General features: G+C 39.0%; 1 protein-coding gene across 1 annotated transcript in view; it reads right to left on the bottom strand.

The window, feature by feature from the left end:
* CADPS (Ca++-dependent secretion activator) overlaps positions 1–18,315 on the bottom strand; it is a gene marked incomplete at its 5' end in the record, with an annotated part of 282,061 nt that overhangs the window by 134,285 nt on the left and 129,461 nt on the right. Inside the window, 3 exons of the mRNA XM_008574861.1 lie at positions 3,658–3,764; positions 15,114–15,131; positions 16,002–16,070. Of these exons, the coding sequence (XP_008573083.1) occupies positions 3,658–3,764; positions 15,114–15,131; positions 16,002–16,070 (194 nt within the window). The remainder of the gene's footprint in view (positions 1–3,657; positions 3,765–15,113; positions 15,132–16,001; positions 16,071–18,315) is intronic.

The following is an 18,315-nucleotide window of genomic DNA, read 5'->3' as shown; positions in this document are numbered from 1 at the left end:
TTACCCACTGCTTTTCATTATTCAAAGACAAAGATGTGTGCTTTAGGGGTACAGTCTACCACACTGAACACACCGTATACTGTGCACACAAACTAACATGTATATATGTACCCCTCTGTGTACCACAATACATATATACATATACATACATATACATAGAGAGAGATTGGGAAGGTGAAGCAACAATACGTGAAGGCATAATTCATGTGTGTCTGTGTGTGTGTGTGTATGCGAGAGAGAGAACAGATTAGGCTCTGAGATAGAATCATGCTGCAATTAAATAAATGTGGCAACTGCTATCATACACTGCACGTGTGTGCATAGATGACACATTCTTAGCTGACGAGTTTTTCTCTGGGAACATTTAATTACTTTATATTGGAATTAAAAATGACTTTAAGGATTATTATTTTTTGGGGGGTGGTGGTGGAAGACAAGTCTACTTGTCACTTTCATTTGTGTGGTACCACCAAACAGCATGGCCACACAGCCAAGATTCATGGTTAGGATTGAGTGATTTTTTTTTAAGAGTTTACTGAGCACCCAGAGAATATGGCAGTGAGTACCAGTCAGTAGAAAACATTTTTCTGACTTTATCCTTTTTGAAAGGAAAACCCCATCTTTAGTGTGCCAGGGCAAATTCTACCTCTTCCGATCTACCCTGGTCACTCTCGACCCCAGCTGTACACTGGAATCACCTGGGCAGCTTTTAAAAGTTACCAGCATTCAGTACCTCCCCAGGAGTTTCCAATTCATTGAGCTGGGGCTAGGCCTGGGAATCAGCATTTTAAAGAGCTTTCAGGTGGTGGCAATCTGTAAGGGAACGTGGAAAACAGGTGGTCATGCCTTTCAGGACCACTCCACCTTAAAACCAGTCTACTCTCCTTTCAACAATGTCTCATCATTTGGTACTTTCCACATAGGTTTTGTCCTTTTTATGACCACATATTCATTTATTTCACTTCCTTAGCAATTTGTTCCTAATAACAAAACAGCCAAACTTTGTTAAGTGCTTACTATGTGCCAGGCATAATACCAGATGCTTTACTTAACGTGGCTTTCCACCCTAACAGTGACCATCCACTTTTAGTCTCCCATTTATAGGATAAGAGAGGTTAAGAAACTAGGTCAAGGTCACAAAGTAAGGAAGAGGCAAAGCTGGAATTCAAACTTGTGCTTCTCTGGCACAGAGCCCAAGCTCCTGGCCACTCTGCATTCTGTTGCTTGAAGGCCAAGGCTGCCTTATGCTGTTGCCCTTCAAAAAGCACCAAGACAGCTGCCTCGTGCTCAGAAGAGAGAAGAACACTCTCAGTAGGTAGCTTTTGACTGATTGAATGACATTTTGTGATTGGGTGAAATTACTAACTTGGGCAATAATCCTATACATTTATCTAAAAAAATTTGGTCTTCAAAACTCTAAAATATGCTAAGGTTTTCATTGCTAACTTCTAAAGTTGGTAATAAGAACAGAATTCAATTTATGTCTACCCTATTTATTTACCCTGAATGGTGTTTGAATGTGTAAGATTAAAATATTCTGTGGTGCTGGTTATTAGGTCAGTTTAGAATAATAATTAGCATTTAGTGAAAAAGTACCTTTTGGAAAGGTGAAAAAATGCCTTTTTTTGGAATATAAACTTTCTTTTGGTGCCTCTTCTGAGTAATTTAGGAAAATATATGTCCTTTCTTAGCCTGTAGCAGCTTCAGAAAATAATTTATGAATCACGTGTATCTGTCATTTTTTTCTCCTTCTATCATTCACTTAAAAATACAACTGTGGCTGAGAAAAACTGTCCTCTTGGTGTCCATGCCTCCAAAAATGTGTGGATGTGGTCAGGCATCGTGGGGAAAATCTCAGCCAGTCAAATCAGGGGAGGGCAGGCCAAAGCCTGTCCAGACCTCTGGAGACAACTTTGAAGACACCCAGAAAGACCATTCTTACCATTACTTGAGCCCCACATGCCTCCAATCTGAAAAGAGCATCATACAGGATAGAGTGGAAAAAAAATTCTAATTCAACATAATTTTATGCTTCTGGCAGTCAGTCCTTCGGTTTACAAGTTTGGAAGTTGCTGATTTGACTCCCTTTCTCATTCAGGGCTGTGCATCACTGCAAGGCGCTGCCCACCTCAGGGGGTCTTCACCCCATTCTTGGAGGGTTTTAGGGAAATCGTGATTCTTCAGCACTCTCTCTATATATAAATACTGTATATATGCTTCACATACAGACAGTTGTAGGGGAAGATTAGTATCACTCTGGTGAGCTACTGGGTACTAAGTTGGGAACTCATCTGCTGTAATAAAGGTAAGTACAAACGGACGTAGGAAACTACGACAGGCTAAGGACAGAATCAAGGCAGGTAGGAGGCGTGTGTCGGGATGTAACTGCAGTCGTCGTTAAGTATATCAATCGCTACATGCACGCACAAGAGAATCGCCCCACGTTTACCCTGCTGTGGAGGGCCACCCATTTCACAAGCAGTCCACTGGAAGTTGCTGTTACATTCCTTGGGTCAGTGTTAGAAAGCAGGAGCACTGGGAAAAGTCCCACTAGAAGACATGGTACTGGAAGGGCATGCAGAGTATGACAGCAGGTGGCGGGTTCATTCAGTTTAGTCACATACCTCTTTTCCCTGCCACGATCAGCCAAGATTGAATGGAACAGTAGAGAAACAGGGAGGAAATTTAAATATGCAATCAGGCATTAGTCGGGATGGCTGGATTTATGGTGTATTATATATTATTTAACTATACTGTCAATTTTCATTCAGTCATGGGAATGGTCATTTTAGTTGTTTGAGAAACTACTTTTATGGAATGCCTTTATTTCCCCCCTCTTTTGCTGTAGATCTGAATGTAGAAGAAGAGGGAGGATTACCTTAATTTTCAAAAAGGTTATTTTAAGAGATATGATTTTAAATCTTAATTTTGAAATGTGCAGTTTATATAACAGTTTAGCCATAATGAAATCTTGGAATCTTTTCTTGGAAGGTTTGTGTTGTTTAAATCCTTATAGGTTTGGGATTTAGTTGGCCTTGAAATCCTTCGGTTTACAATTATTATCAAAATGATAATTTTTATAGTGGTTTGTAAAAAAAAATGTAAGCTGTATTTATTTAGATGCATGTTGGGGAACTGACAGATTGAACAACATAGAATAATTTGCTCTGTCACTGTGTTTAGCAACCCAGGCAATCCGAGGTTAAAGAAATGGAGATTCTAGTAGAAGCAGAGTAAATTACAGAGATAAAATTCAAAAGATGGCCTGTGATCCACATACCAAAGAACCAATAAAAACAACAGTGGTGGCAACAAAAATAACCACAAAAGACCAAAAAAATATTTTTTGTGTTCTCAACCCTAGTAACCAGACGCTGCTTGAATAATTAACTCTAAGACGCACTTACCTCTTTTGCTCGTTGCTAGAAACATCTGAAAACCTAGGCTGAAAAGTACAATATGCGACCACTTTCTGGTTATTTTAAATAACCTTCCAAAGACTCCTCTCCTTGCAAAATTTCCACTTTCATTCTCTTTGCAATCCCAGTTAAAAGAAAATGGGTGTTAAGGCATCTTATTCACAACCTGACTGGTAAAATCAGTTCTGCAACCTCAGCTAAGGGACACTCAGAGACAATTGCCACCCAGCCTGCTCACCTCTGCGTGGTGCTCCTCATTTTGCTGAAGAACTTCAATGACTAGTTCAGCAAGACGTATTGTGTCTTCAAGCTTTTTGGCAGGAGTGATTAACCGGCCTACATTTTCTGTAGTACAAGAATTTGTGTTAAAATTCAGCGAAAGTGGCAGGCTAGTTTTGTGGCCATTAGATCTAGTGGATAAGAAATTTCAAATAGTTATCAATTTTTTAAAAAAGTTCCATGCAAATGTTAAGTGCCATGTAATTAGTAGTGAGCAAACCAGAAAGCCATTTTATTATTTTTATTACCATCATTGTAATACATATTAGGAAAAAACAGTGCTCCAGCTTCCAATTTGCATATGAAGCTATATTAAGTCTATGACAGCCCATTTCATATTTAGTGACATTTTGTACACATGTTCTTTAAAGACAGCATAAATGTACTATCTTATATTCCTTTCTAGACTGTGTTCGTGCTACCTGAAGTAGGAAGATATAACAGAAGCTTAATCTTGATTGCTGCCACATTTGTTTTCTAGATTGGTCACTAAACATTCCATAAGACAGCATTGCTTTTCATTACAGGTATGGGAGTGTTCATTTTGAAAAAGCAGATTCAAAGATCTGTTTCAGGCTGTTCAGGGAGGAGATTGAAAAGAAAAATTGGACATTCCTGGGCCATTATGTAGATGGTGGGATAGAATTATTATAGAAAGGTGCTGGGAGTAGATTATTGAAGGAAGTGGTGGTAGTTTGTGCCACTGGTTATTACAATTGAAATTTTATCTGTTAGGTTGCAACAATATACTAAATTTTTTTCTTTGTTTTTAGTTTCTCTTGAGTTGAAAGGGTTGTTTTTACCCAGCTCAAGAAGAAACTTAAGCCTGGCTTACGTTGCACCCTTCATAGAGCTGAGTTCATGAATGTCTGACATCGTCACTATGTTGCCAAAAATTAAAAATTTTTTCCCTTGGGGAAGAGAGTAATATTTGAAACATAAAGATTTTCTTAGCCAGTGAAATTGCCTGACTTCAACCCAGTCTGAACTCACAGGGGAACTTGTATTTCATACTTAGCCCCCTTCAAACCTTGAAGCCTCAGAGTTCTTTAGAGCAAATGGAATATAACGGAAATAAGGATCATTTAGCATGATTCCACAAGTAGATGTTCGTAAAAGCATGTTTTGGCTGCAGGATGTTTCTTGCTAGAGAGAATTCCCTAATACTTCATAGGCAGATTTTTTTTTTGGGGGGGGGAAAGGAAAGTGGATTTAAACAAAATTGTAGGAGATTGCTAATTTACAAAAAAAAAAAAAAGCCTCATCATTTACCTTTGTGTATTTCTTAGATAACTGATGAACATATCAGATCATTAGTAATTTAGGATTTGACTTAATAAATAAAATTAAATTCAGTAGAACACTATGCAATAAAAAGGGTTCCAGCCAATGGGAGCTAATTGTGATGAATGGGACTGGGTTTGATTATTTGGGTGTTGAAAGCTTCAGTCTAACAAGGCCTGATGGCTGGTGTGAAAATTAGCTTTCTGGATTCAGACCAATGAAAAGCTCCCCATCTCTGCCATGCCCAGGTGGAAATGTGGCTAGATCTTGTCAGTGCATGAAGGTGGGAGTTGTGCGAAACATAAGTACATAGATCAGGTAAAGAATAGCCAATACTCAGAGCAAGATGTGGGAGTTCAGTTGCTGACAGCTCATTGCCTGGTCCAGAGCAATAAATACTTGGAGAAACAATGAATGACAAGATTAACTTCTGTGCTTTTGGGGCACCTTACCTGTTTTTAATTTCATAAATATACTATCATAATTTCATCAGTAGACTTTCAGGCATTTCTACAAACATACTGTGTATATATGTTTGAGTAATAAGTGTAGAGTGAGATATTTGCATTTTGATAGTAAATATGCATAGGCTACTATTTTTTATTAGTTGATATTCACATTTACACATCAATTTGCAAATTCCTCATCCTATGCTTATTACCCATTCGACACATACACCCACATACACACATCACACACTTACATACATTTTCTAGTAACCAGACAAGGCTGCACATTAATACAAATCTGCAGGAAATCCCACTTGGAGCACATCTTTGAAATCTCTTGCTTTTTAAAAGAGAGCATTGTCCTTTTGGGTGGAACATTCACCAAATCTAGGAGAATTCTGGCTGTACATGACATATGACACAGAAATGAAATAATTCCCACCAATATTTTTATGCACATTTATTTAAAAAGTATGAATGATTTTTATGTTTGGAGAGATCCAAGATGCTCAAGCTAGGACAACCTGAACATTTGTTTTAATATGCAGTACCCTTAGATTGACTACAATATATATCAATAGATACACATAAAGTGTACATGTGCAGGCAGCCATTCTATGAGTGTGTGCACATGTATACAGATATGTGTATGCCTGATGTATATATACAGACAGTATGTTTAATAAAACCTTTTGCAGTTGTACTTTAACATGCAACCATTAAAGTAAGCAGGTTAAAGATCCTTTAACCTAGAATACTTGATCTGTCAATTAACCCATGTAGCCATACTTTCATTTACTATTAATTAGCTGTGATTCCATTATCTGTAGATCAAGCCACTTTAGTGAGACACAGCACTATTTTCCTGTTCATTTGCATAGATGATTCACTAGCTAAATGGCAAAAATGTCACTAAAAGTGACTTTTTAAAAGATGTTGTCTTTAAAGAAAATATTGTGCAAAATTCTTCAGCACTTCCTCCCTCCCCCCAACAGAGGTCAAGGAGAAATTTGTGCTTAGAAATGACTTTTTTTGTTGTTGTTACATCCACTGACTTGAAATGTATTGCAATATTCCTGTCCCCCAATCTTGCACTAGCTGGAGCACTGATGAAATGGAACTAAAAATATAGTATACTTAGGAAACATTTCGTACAACAGAATTGAAGCTCATAACATATAAAGAATTGTCATGCAAAATGTTATGCAACAACAATGTTATTTTGTGCTGACATTGAGATTTGAAAATGTTGCATATGTCAGACATAGCTGGACAAAAAAATGTGGACATTTGGAAATAAATGCTCTCATTCAATTATCTCAGAACCTACAACTTGAGAGCCTGAGCCTCAGCTTCGTATTCCAAACTGAAACAAAACTTCAAGAAGAAAAGTGAACAGAAAAGCAAACTAAACTAGAAAGCTGCTGAGTAAAGGAATGATAGAAGTTTACAGTACTTGATTTTGGCCTAGGCATGTCTTTGAGCCTCAGATATAACATGCTGGTCTGCGTTTGGGTGGGTAGAGGAGGCCCAGGAGGTGGCAGGGGAGCTGCTCAGGTAGGTGAAGAGAAACAATAAAAAAGTAAAGAGACAAAGTGACTTTAACAAAGGGTGACAAGTACGATGACAAACTCTGAAAAGAACAACCGAACAAGCAAAAATGATAAAACACAAATGGAGAGCTGCTGCTTTCTTGATGTTCCTTCAACATTACAGAGGTGTGACATTGTTTGACAAGGACTCTTACCAGCATCACCAGCACACCCTATTGAGACATTCAGAAACTAAACGCAAATACTTGATAATTTATCCACATGGATATATGTGAATGAAGGCAGCAGCATCACTGACCGAAAGAAGATACACTTTTGTACAATAAATGACGCCTATATGTTAATAGCTGCTTCTTCCTTTCAGATGACCAGAAATAGAACTTGGTGTATTAACGAGTTGGGAGAGCTGGCTTCTTGTCCTCCATATGCTACTTACTTTCTACATAATCTTGCACCTGCTACTTAAACCTCTCTGTGCTTTAGTTTCCTCATCTGCAAATTGAGAATATGAATATCTTTTCTCTGTACCTTGCAGGGTTGCTGATAAGAGCAAAGAAAGCATGTATGGGACAGATCTCTGTAAAGCCTAAGGTGCTTATAAATGTTTAGTGCTACCTCCACATTGTGAAAAGGCTGGAATTAATTGCTTTGCAAAAGCAGATGAAGGGCCCTTATTAGTTCAAGTGAGCTAGGCAATATTCTTGCTCCCTTTGTGGAATTTCAACATGTCAAAATCTGTCATTTTGGGGAAAATGTGTGGTATCTGATTGTTTCCAGCTCATTTAATTATTTTCAATTTGGAATTCTCGTGGCTTTTATATTGTGGGTTGACTCATATGTAAAAACTTGCCAGCTTATCAAATATGTTACTTGCTATTCCAAATGTTAGAATACCGTAATCAGCACTTGACCCATCTGTCATGTGGTTTACAATATCAGCACAGCAAACATCCTATAACAATAGCCTCTCCTTCAGTACAGGCACAGAGCACTATCAGCTTCTATAATTCTCTCTCTTTAATGAGTGTCTCATTAACCTTTGACCTGCTCCTTTCTGATAATTCTGGTTTATAAAGCAATCTGTATGATGAGAGGGACATACTCCATTGCCAAGTTTTCTTGTTGGTTTGCTTGAATTTTCAACTGGGAAAATGAATTTTATTGTAGGCATATAGGAAATGGAATTATAGTGAAATTAATAGAGAAAAAGATTGGGAAGTATGAATAAATATAATATTCTGGCAAAACCATCTAATAAAAGCAAGAGTTGATAAGATCCTTTACTTGCTGGACCACCTTGATGTTTTGAATACAGGGCTAAAAAAAAAAAAAAATCTTTGCCAATTTCTTCTTCTTTAAATTGTTTGGGAAAGATTGTGTGTAAATAGAATTTGGAGAAAACAGTTTTAATGATAGCTATTTAAAGAAGGCAACTACTGATCCTTTCATTATATAAAAAAAGTATTCCATATTTTATATTTTGTTAAAATCTAGTTTTCCACTTACAGCACTGCCTAAAGTTAGATATATCTCTGGTAAATCATCCTTAAGGCTCTTCCAATGAATGCATGTTACCTGAGTGTGCCATTGTTATGGAAACTCCTTATTCATTCTCACCCAGATAACTGAACCTGTGCAGAGAAACACTTGATCTGATGGTTAATAAAACAACGAAGTGCCCCTGGGTTGATCCATAACCTGCGAGGCAGCATATATATATTTCAGCTCAATGGGTCTTGATGAGAAACTTGTAAAGGGATTGCCTCCTGCCAACTGTCTGTCCAGAATTCTGACAGTGAGGTTTGCCACCATAGAAAAACAAGCTCCCTATTTTTTTTCCCCTCACAGAGCAAAACAAAAACATCATACCTTGGTTTCCAACTTCATTTACCCAATTACCATTGCTCATGTTTACACAATTAAATCTGCTTGGCTTCCAGAGAGAGAGTTAAATGTGACTGCAGAAAAACAAAAAGAGAATTCCTCTGCATGTTCAGCTAAGCCAAGGAAGAGAAGCATCCAGGAGAGAGAGACACTCCAATTAGCCCTTAAATAACCTGACCATCTCTGGTTCCAGCAAGCGAATTGCCAGGCCCTGAAATATCATATGAGAGATGGAGATGATTGATGAAAAGCCCACTTATTACCAAGTCCCAGCCTATGTGTTGCTGGAGATGCCAATTTTTGTATTATGCTGTTACTGAAAATAACTAGCCTGTAGCAATTTGCTATGATTTGGGGGTGGAGGTGGATAAGAGCTAGAATAGTAACAGAAAGCTAAGCAGATAGCCATATCATGCTTTCCAGAGCATTCTGCTTCCTAAAATGATGGCGACAGGCACCAAAGACATGCAGAGTTAACATCCAACATAATGTCTTTAGTGGGACTGTTCATTACATGTACTTGATCCTCTTAAATCTCCATCACTCGCCTTCAAAAGATTCCATGTCTAAGATGGTTTAAAGTATATGTTAATAAAGACTGTTGAGTGGATCATGGATCATTTTCTCCACTCTTTTCATTGGAGCCATCTCTGTCTCCTCCACTTAAGGAACTAGGCAGCATAGCTTTTCCATTCTTCCTTCAAAATGTCTCTTGATTTTATCTCCCGCTGTACTAGATCATGTGCCACACTCTTGCTGAGGGCATGGACATGTGACTCAGGTCTCATCACCTCCACCTCAACTGTTGCTAAAGCCTCCAAGCCAGTCTTCAGTCCCTTTCCTCCTATGCAGTTCATTCTCCATCAGCAGTCAGAGTGACCTCTGTAAAGCACACATCTGCACATGTCATGCTCCACTCACAAACCTTTGAGAAATCCCCTTCACAACAAGAACCATCCCTTCATATGTCATAACGAGAGAATGCCTTCATAACAAAGGCCCAAATCCTCTGTCGATACCTCTACTTGAGCACTTCCGGCTCTTAATACTAGCAAACTGTATACATGTTGGACTCTCCCTGTATTACTAGGGGCTAAAGCAGTGCCTGGTCCAAGGCAGGTCTTCAAATATGGTGAAAGGGAATCCTTAGTGGTTCCTTCCCAGTGCAGTGCTTTCATGGAAAAGAAAATGCGTTGTGTTTGCAGCATATGTATAAACTATAAAGTAACTCTTATTTCTTATGCAGAGTCTCTGGTTACTTAACAAACGAACTAAGCTGATTGCTGAACCCTAAACTTCATAACTTACACTTCCAAGCTAGAGAATAACTGCAGGTATCTTAATGCAATTAAAAATGACTTGGGATAATTAAAAATACCTTTTATTTAAATAAATTGTATCCACAAGGAAGAAATAATGCTCTTGTGATATTTTTCTTCTCCAATTTGGTATCTTTATATTCCAAGTCAGGCTCTGTCCCTAGGGCTGAGCTATTGTACCTATGAAAAGTGAGCTAAATTCTGGATGGACACTAGTGGACATTAGTTGCCCTTGTGTGTATAGTGACCTTCCTCAGGGGAACTGCCTCTTCTCCACTCCATGTGGTTCTAGTGGGAATGTCAAGGAATGTATCCTGCAGGGGCAGTCATGTGAGTCCGTGCTGGCCAGTCACAGCACCCTACACCATTATGGGTCCTATGGTTGGCTCAGGGAGTGGCATGTGACCCAGGACCAGTGAGACCTTTCTCTGGAATTTTATACAATTGCTTGCAGAGGAAAGCTCGTTTTCTTCTAGAGTCATTAGCTAGGATAAAAGCCTGGTGCTATCTGTGGCTCCCCAAACCTCTAATGTAACTGGGGGTTATATCTCTAATGTAACCCCCAGTTACATTAAAGAAGCCTGCCAACAGTTGGATATCTGAAAACACTTTAAAATTCCTTATCCCTGAGGCCAGTTCTTGCATTGATTTCCTACCTACATGGGCCAAAAAGTTCCCTTTTCCTGCATGAACTACTTGAGAGTTTCTTTCTTTTTCTTTTTCTTTTTTTTTCAAATAGTCACTGGCAAGAGTACTGATTTAATAGTACTATTAAATATCTGCCCAGTCCCCAAATAAGCTTCCACATACATGGCCACAAGCTCTCCTGGGCCAGATCTTGGGGCATCTCGAGGGGTGATGAATAGGAGCAAATACTGCAGCAAGGCAAGGACCACCCCAGTCAGTTCTTCATGGGGGCATAGCCCTTGACCTCCATCATGCCCTCCTCTGACACTATCCTCCACTCTGCAATGCATCAAGGACCCTGGCTTGGGTGAAATCCCCTTGTACTGCACTCCTGTGACACCTTGCATTGCCTGTATTATCGTCATTAGACTGTAGTTGCTTGTTTCATGCTTTGTTTTCTACTTTTTTGCATGCTCCACAAGGGTGAGGACCATGATTGCTTTTGCTTATTGTGTACTCCCCTTGTGCCTGGCACGGCTCCTGGAACTGAGCAGGTATTTAACAAATATATGTGGAACTAGATTGCAATGTTTTATTTAAAATTTATCATAAAAAGATAATTCAACTACCTCCTATATTCCATAGACACCCATCATGCAATCCCTGGACCAGGAACTTCAACACCACCTGAGAGCTTATTAGAAACAAAAAACATGAAAAGAGAAACACTTAGCCCCTCATGTATAAGACATGAAGCATGAATTGGTCCTCATCGTAGAAAGGCCTGGATCTTGCAGGTAGAAAGGCCTGGACCCTCACTGGTCCCTTGGGGAAGAAAGCAGGGAGGGTGGCTTTGCACAGTATGTTGGTGGGTATTGTGAGCTTGATTGTCTCTTTCTCTCTTTCAACAGGCCTTATACCTGTAGGAAATTTGACTGGAGATAGGGAAATATACAGAACCTCAACACCACAAAACTTGCTTGGAAGTCCTTTGGGTGGATTTGACATGCCCTAGAAGGTTTCTGTCAATTGAGGAGAAAAAAAGTCCTCAGCTCCTTAGCAATCTCAGGGAATCTCAATTGCCTGGGGGGAGATGTCACAATGTAAAGATTTTGGCAATGATCTGGTCCTAGAAAGGACTGTTCTGCTATTTGGTAGTCTTCCTATATTAAAAATTGTGGGTACTTTTGACCTTACTCACTGAATGAATGGATATCATTCAAGTACCTACCACATCAGCTGGAAAGACTGCATGGTAGAAAGAAACAAAAAAGCATGATGTTTGAAATTAGACAGACCTGAGTTCAAATCCTGCTTGAGAAAGACACTTATCTTGGCTGAATCTCAGCTCCCTTATCTGTAAAAGGAACAATAATAAAGCCTTCTTTATGGGACTAATGTAAAGATTGAATCAGATCCGTCATGTAAAGTTCTTAGTACAGTGCCTGGGCCCATAGGTGGCATCTCTCTCTCTCTCTCTCTCTCTCTCTATCCTTATCTGTCCATCCACCTGTCCATTTGCCCATCTATCCACCCACCCACCCACCCACCATTCATCTACCCATCCATCTACCTACTTTCCATTCATCCATCCATCTATCCATCTGTCTACCTACGTGCATATCTAGCTATCTATTTTGGTCTGTTTACATTTGTCTATTCAACTATCCATCCATTTGTCCATCCATCCATCCACCCACCATCCATCCATTCATGCACCCATCCATCCATCTATTCATCCATCCATCCATCTGTCCATCTATTTACCTACTCACCTACCTATTTCTGTCTGTTCACATCTGTTTAAATTATCTATCTATGAATCATTATGTGTCTAATTTTGCAAATCTTTGGCATATTTGAATGAAAAAATTGTCTTATTTCAAATTCCAGTGGAATTTTTATGATGCTCGGAAAATTATGCAAATATTTAGTCAAGAACTGGGGCAAAAAACAGTAATAGTGTAGACTTTCTCAGAGCTTGCTTCAGAATGTGTGATGGTTTACATGGAAATGTATTTAAAATAATAGAATGCATTTGCAGGAGTCACAGCTTTTCTTTCATAGACTAGCAGCCTTTGGCATCTTTTTTTTTTTGAGATACTGTAATTAAACGGAACATTTAATTTCTAATAATGCCACCAGACAGAAAGCATAAGTCCACCAAAATGCCATCTGCAGAGTCCTGTAGACTCTCAAAGTACAGCCTGACTAAGGGACTCCATAGCTGTCCATATTCCAGTCCCCAGCATTTTATCCCACCCTAATTTGCACATGGAACTCTGGCAGTGCCCTGCCACCTCTATACAGCTGGTTGTTCATACCCATCCATGTATTTGTGCTCTAAGAAAATTGAAAAGAGAGTGGGAGAGTAAGAAAAAAAAATTAAAGGTCTGTAAGAAACATTTAAAGAAGAAAAGAAGTAATTATGATTATGATTGTATTTGAGACCAGATATGCTTGAAAGAGGCCTTGAACGTACCAAGCTTCAAACCTTAACTTTGACCTTAATTTTTAAATCCAGTTTTACTCTATTCCTCCTCTCAGTCCTTTCTGTCCATTGTTGCTAGTGTGATTTTTGTGAAGTGTTAATCACTAAACCACCCCTTGCTTAAAGAGTCTTAAGTGGCTCTCTGACTCTTTTGGAGATGATGCCTGTGGAATCTTTCCTCTGAAAAATCCATACACGTCAAAGCTTGGCATAGATGTCAGGTTAAGAACCTTTGGGACAAGAGATACAGTCTGAGCTTTATATTATTATGGCATATGCAGGCCTTGGAGATTTGCCCTCTGCCTACTTTGCCATCATCAGCACCCATTACTGCTACACTTTCATCCTGTTTTGCAGCCACATTGAATTACAGAGTAGTTAAGAGTGAAGCCTCTGCCTAGGCTCTGATTCTGGCCCTGCCACTTAGGTTTCCAAGAGCGTGTTCCAAAGCTCTCTGTGCATCAGTCTGCTCATCTCTACAATGGAAATAATAATAATATCTCTCTCATAAGGGGGTTTGAGGATTAATGAGTTAATACATATAAAGCACTTAGAATCATACCTGGCATATGATATGCATCAAAGAAGTATTAGTTATTTTTATTAACTATATGGTTTTATGTATTGGCACATATTACTCTCCCTATCTAGGATGCCTTTTCTCTCCCCAATTCTAGCTCCCCTTAATTGATTCCAATTCATTTTTCAAGATGTAGTTCAAGTCTTACCGCCTTGTGAAGACTTCTGTGGTTTTCTGACAATGCCCCATCCCTCTTACACATAACTCTAGCAATAGGTGGTGCAGTGTACTGAATTTGTAATTTACACATATGCACGTATTTGCACATATGCTATAAGGCTAACAGCTGTTTCCCTCTTGTTTACATAGTTCGCTGCTTTTAACACCCTACCTGCTACAGGGTAGGCTCCCACTAAGCATTTGTCTAATGAATGAATGCGTGAGGGAATGAATGAATGAATACCTTCCCTACCTGGGAGAGAAAGGCTCATGTGTCTGAACATAGGTTTGTGAGTCTTCAAATACTTATTTCTAGCCTAGTGCTTGGCATGTGCTCAAAAATGCTTTCTGAATTGTTCTGAAATACACTCATCTGTTAACTTTGGTTAAATGAGAATTATTTTTTAAGAATCATTTATTTAGACCTTAAAAACTATAATCTACACTGTACATTTATTAAAGTTTTAAGTCAGATCTCTCCTCAAAATAGGCTCCGAAGTTTTGGGACCAAACAAGAAGAAAATTTCCAAAGCCAGAGAACTTTCTAAGAGCTTTCCTCTAGTGAAAAATTCAGCAACAGCCCCTGTTCAGTCACCCTGTCCGTGCTGCTTTATAACACAATACATACAAGAACAACATAGACACAACTTCTCTCTGTCTTGGCTGATAAACATTCATCAGCAAACACAAACTTCTCAATCGGGTAGAAAACAGAAAAAAGAAATGAAAAACAAAAAGGAAGATTCATTAGGTTCACTAACTTTTTTTTTTTTCTAAACACAAATGAGGCCAAATCACTGGAATCCTGAAACCAAAGATGAAATGAAGCTCTGCAGCAAACCAGAATTATGTTCCTTCAAAGCTTATGCCTTTACAGAAATTCTACTCATTAAAGGTCAACATCAAATGGGCATGAGATGTATTTAGACAGCACAAATTAACTCCTTAAGTATCATTGCAACTCTGGGAGTACATACCTTAAGGAGCTATTAAAAAACAAAAACAAAAACCAAAACCGAATATAACTCAACAGTCCTGATAATTTATAATGCATATACAATTGGTTCACCTGCATCCTTTTGATTCTCTATTTGAAAGAGAGAGCACAACAAGGAGAGAAGAGAGAGAGAAACAAGAACACATATGCAGGATTAATGAGCAAGTGGACCAAAATGCCCCCCACTTATGTGTGATACATGATATTGGAAAGAAAAGGTTTCCCTTGGCTTCCCACCGCCCCGAAGTGTGGGGGCCAGCAAAAAAAGGCTCCTTCACAGAGGTGGAAAATGCTGCACAAATAGAAAATTAGTAAAATTAAGTTTAATGTGAAATCAAGCTATGAAACATAAACAAACTCTCCAAGTGACAATTAAGTCATATGTTCTAGCCAGAGCTTAGAGGACAAGGACAAGTCAAAATCTCCAGAGAGAATAAGGAAAAGCTTCCCAGCTTGAGAGAGAACAGACAGGAGGCATAGAAGATCTAATATTTATAGAGAATGGACCACGTCGTGTGATCTCATACCCATAACAGTTTGACATCTTAAACATGGAAAAGAAGGCATGACTTTGCCCCAAATGTCCTTCATCTGACACCTAACCCATTGCTCCCCGGCCTAGCTGCTACCTTTTGATTGTGTACCAGTGACAAGCACTTTACAAATTAGGGTTACACACAAGCAAAGTAAAAATGCATTCAGGTCACAGACAGAATAACTGAAAAACTTACAGACAAATCTGAGTTTATCACAAACAAATGGCTTAATTGTCTAACCTGTTTCAGGCTGATAAAAAGTGACTGGACTTCTCACACTGGGTTTCACAGACAGAACCAACAGACAAGCCAATGCTAAAAAACTTGAAGCAAGGAGAGTGAGTTGGTTTGGATCTGGATTTTCTTGAAATAATGAGAACAGAAAGAGTGAAGACAGCATGGTGAGGAGGTGGTAGGTACTCACGAATGGTTAAATCCATCACTTGGGAGGCCAAGCAGAAGACAGGATGCTCATACATTTCTCTCTTTTTCCCTATAAAAGAGGATTTGGGCATGCAAGAGGCTTAGGTCAGAGGTAAAGAGGTTAAAGGTCACAGGTTAGAGGAAAACGTTACATTAGCTCAAAGGAAAATAGCCACAGAGTATTTTGGGATAAATACGGGATAAAAGAAAAAGGAGTCTCAAAATTGGAAATCTACTGGATTAACCATTCAGCATGCCGTGAGTCACGAGAAAGATTGTGACCATGATTTTACGCATTTCTCTAAAGTTGTTTGCAAGAATACAATGACCAAAAACATCATGAGTAAGGGGAAACAGAATTTCATTGATTTAAGGCTCCAAGATACTAAGGACTTCAGACTTTAGTATCTAAGGCTCTTGAGGTATTTCTTCATAAACATAGTCTCTAGCAATATTACTACAACTTCTTTCCAAAATTCTCAGATAACCAAGCTGTTAATGCTCACAGAGGGGCTCAAATGTAAAAATGGAAGATTTTCTTTCTGAGGCTAGTAACAGAGCATTGTAAAAGAAAGTTGTCTGGTAGTAATATCTTTAAGCTGCAATGTCTCAGCCTATGGTGGACTATGTTCATGAAAGAAAACCTGATACATGCAGCCAGAGGATGTTGGGTTGTCTGAATTCACAATCCCAGCATGCTTTGAAATTGGTGTCTCAGCCACTTTTGCAGAGGTCACGTCAAAAAGTGGTTGAGCCAATCACGGACAAGGAAGGAGAGAAGCAGAAGAGAGCAGGTAGTGTGGAATGAGGTACTTCTCTGAAAAGAGAGTTGGAAAAAAAGGATTGGTTTCTTCAAAGAATCCCCAGACCTAAAAGTCACAGTGCAAAAGATAATTAACACAACCAAGAAGAATTGAGGCACAAAAGGAAATTACAGACCAGCTGATCTACTTTGGAAATGAATGCATTTTTACTTACAGATCTTAAAGTTTGATTTTGGATATATTTATCTGAAAGAAGAGAGCAGATCATACCAAAAGACTAGAAATAGCTAGACCAAGACCTATCAGGCAGCAGCCATGGCAACTGAACGTTTCGTGTTTCCATCCCATCTCTGGCCTTGACTCAAATTATTAGGTACCCGGTTGACTTTACCAAATACAACCGATCATCATGTCCTGGGACGGTAAATGCTGGAACAATTATTTGCTAATACAGCCCTTTCAGGATCTTCTCATTCTTTTATTTTTGTCACTCATTACCAAGTCAAGAGTTGATAAACATCCTTTTAGTGCCCAATTCTTAAGTGTTTCTCCCTGGATGCATAACAATGAATTCATTACCACTGGTACACAATTTGCATTGTCAGACAGACAAAATTGAGAGAGGGCGAACATGTAATGTACAAACACTGTGAATTTGACATGATCTTAACCTAATTCTCTAAGGAAACAAGGATGTTGGCAGGGTAAATGATGGGGTCTGGGTGGTTGGTCAGTTTTGTTTTTTGTTTTCCCAGTTGTCCTGAGGTAGACAATGTACATTTGCTGGTTTTAGTTGGTGTCATGTTTCATGTGTGAGAGAACATCAGATTCCAGAATGCGGACACATCGAGTTTTGCACACAGAACTTCCACATTTATACACTTACACCACTGGTCAAGTTGGGTGTGGTTTTCAAATCACCCTATAGCAGCCAACAGGGTAACAATGAAAAGCGATTAATACCTTTGTGAATGAATAGGCCCCAAAGAACCATATCTTCTCAAGTAGAGTTTAGTCAAAGCGCCTGTGATGATTACCTGGTCACCAGTGACCGCTTCCCTAAAGCTTGAGAGGGCAGTGGTAACAAGCATCCTAGGTCTGGAGTAACAAGAATGAATGAGATCTAAAGCCAACCTGGAGCCATCAGAGGTGGCTCAACATTAACCTGCCATCAAGTTTGAAACGCTACCAAAAGACAAGCTGCTTTCAAGGGGCAAGAGAGAGTTAAGCAAAACCTGGATGTTGCTTTCTTCAATTCTTGTGTTACTTCCAATGCTATTAGCAGTGGATGACAGACTGCTTCGTTTTTCTCTATGTAAAGAAGGTAGAAAACCTTCAGAACTCTTTCATAGGAAAACATTAGCCACAGAGCAGATACTTAGGGCCAACGCAGACTCTCAAAAGGAACTTAGTTATCTGATAACATCCTATATTCAATATTCTTTCCCTACCAAGGATGTTTCCTGAGTTCCTGTCTTGTCTTTTAAAATTCATTTATTTGGTCATAGCCAAGGAAGCTTCCACATTTCAAGTTTCATCAGGTTTCAGCTT

The sequence above is a fragment of the Galeopterus variegatus genome, unplaced genomic scaffold, assembly GCF_000696425.1.
Source record: "Galeopterus variegatus unplaced genomic scaffold, G_variegatus-3.0.2 Scaffold1112, whole genome shotgun sequence".
Classification (NCBI taxonomy): Eukaryota; Metazoa; Chordata; class Mammalia; order Dermoptera; family Cynocephalidae; genus Galeopterus; species Galeopterus variegatus.
This window is presented reverse-complemented; position numbering and strand designations above follow the sequence as displayed.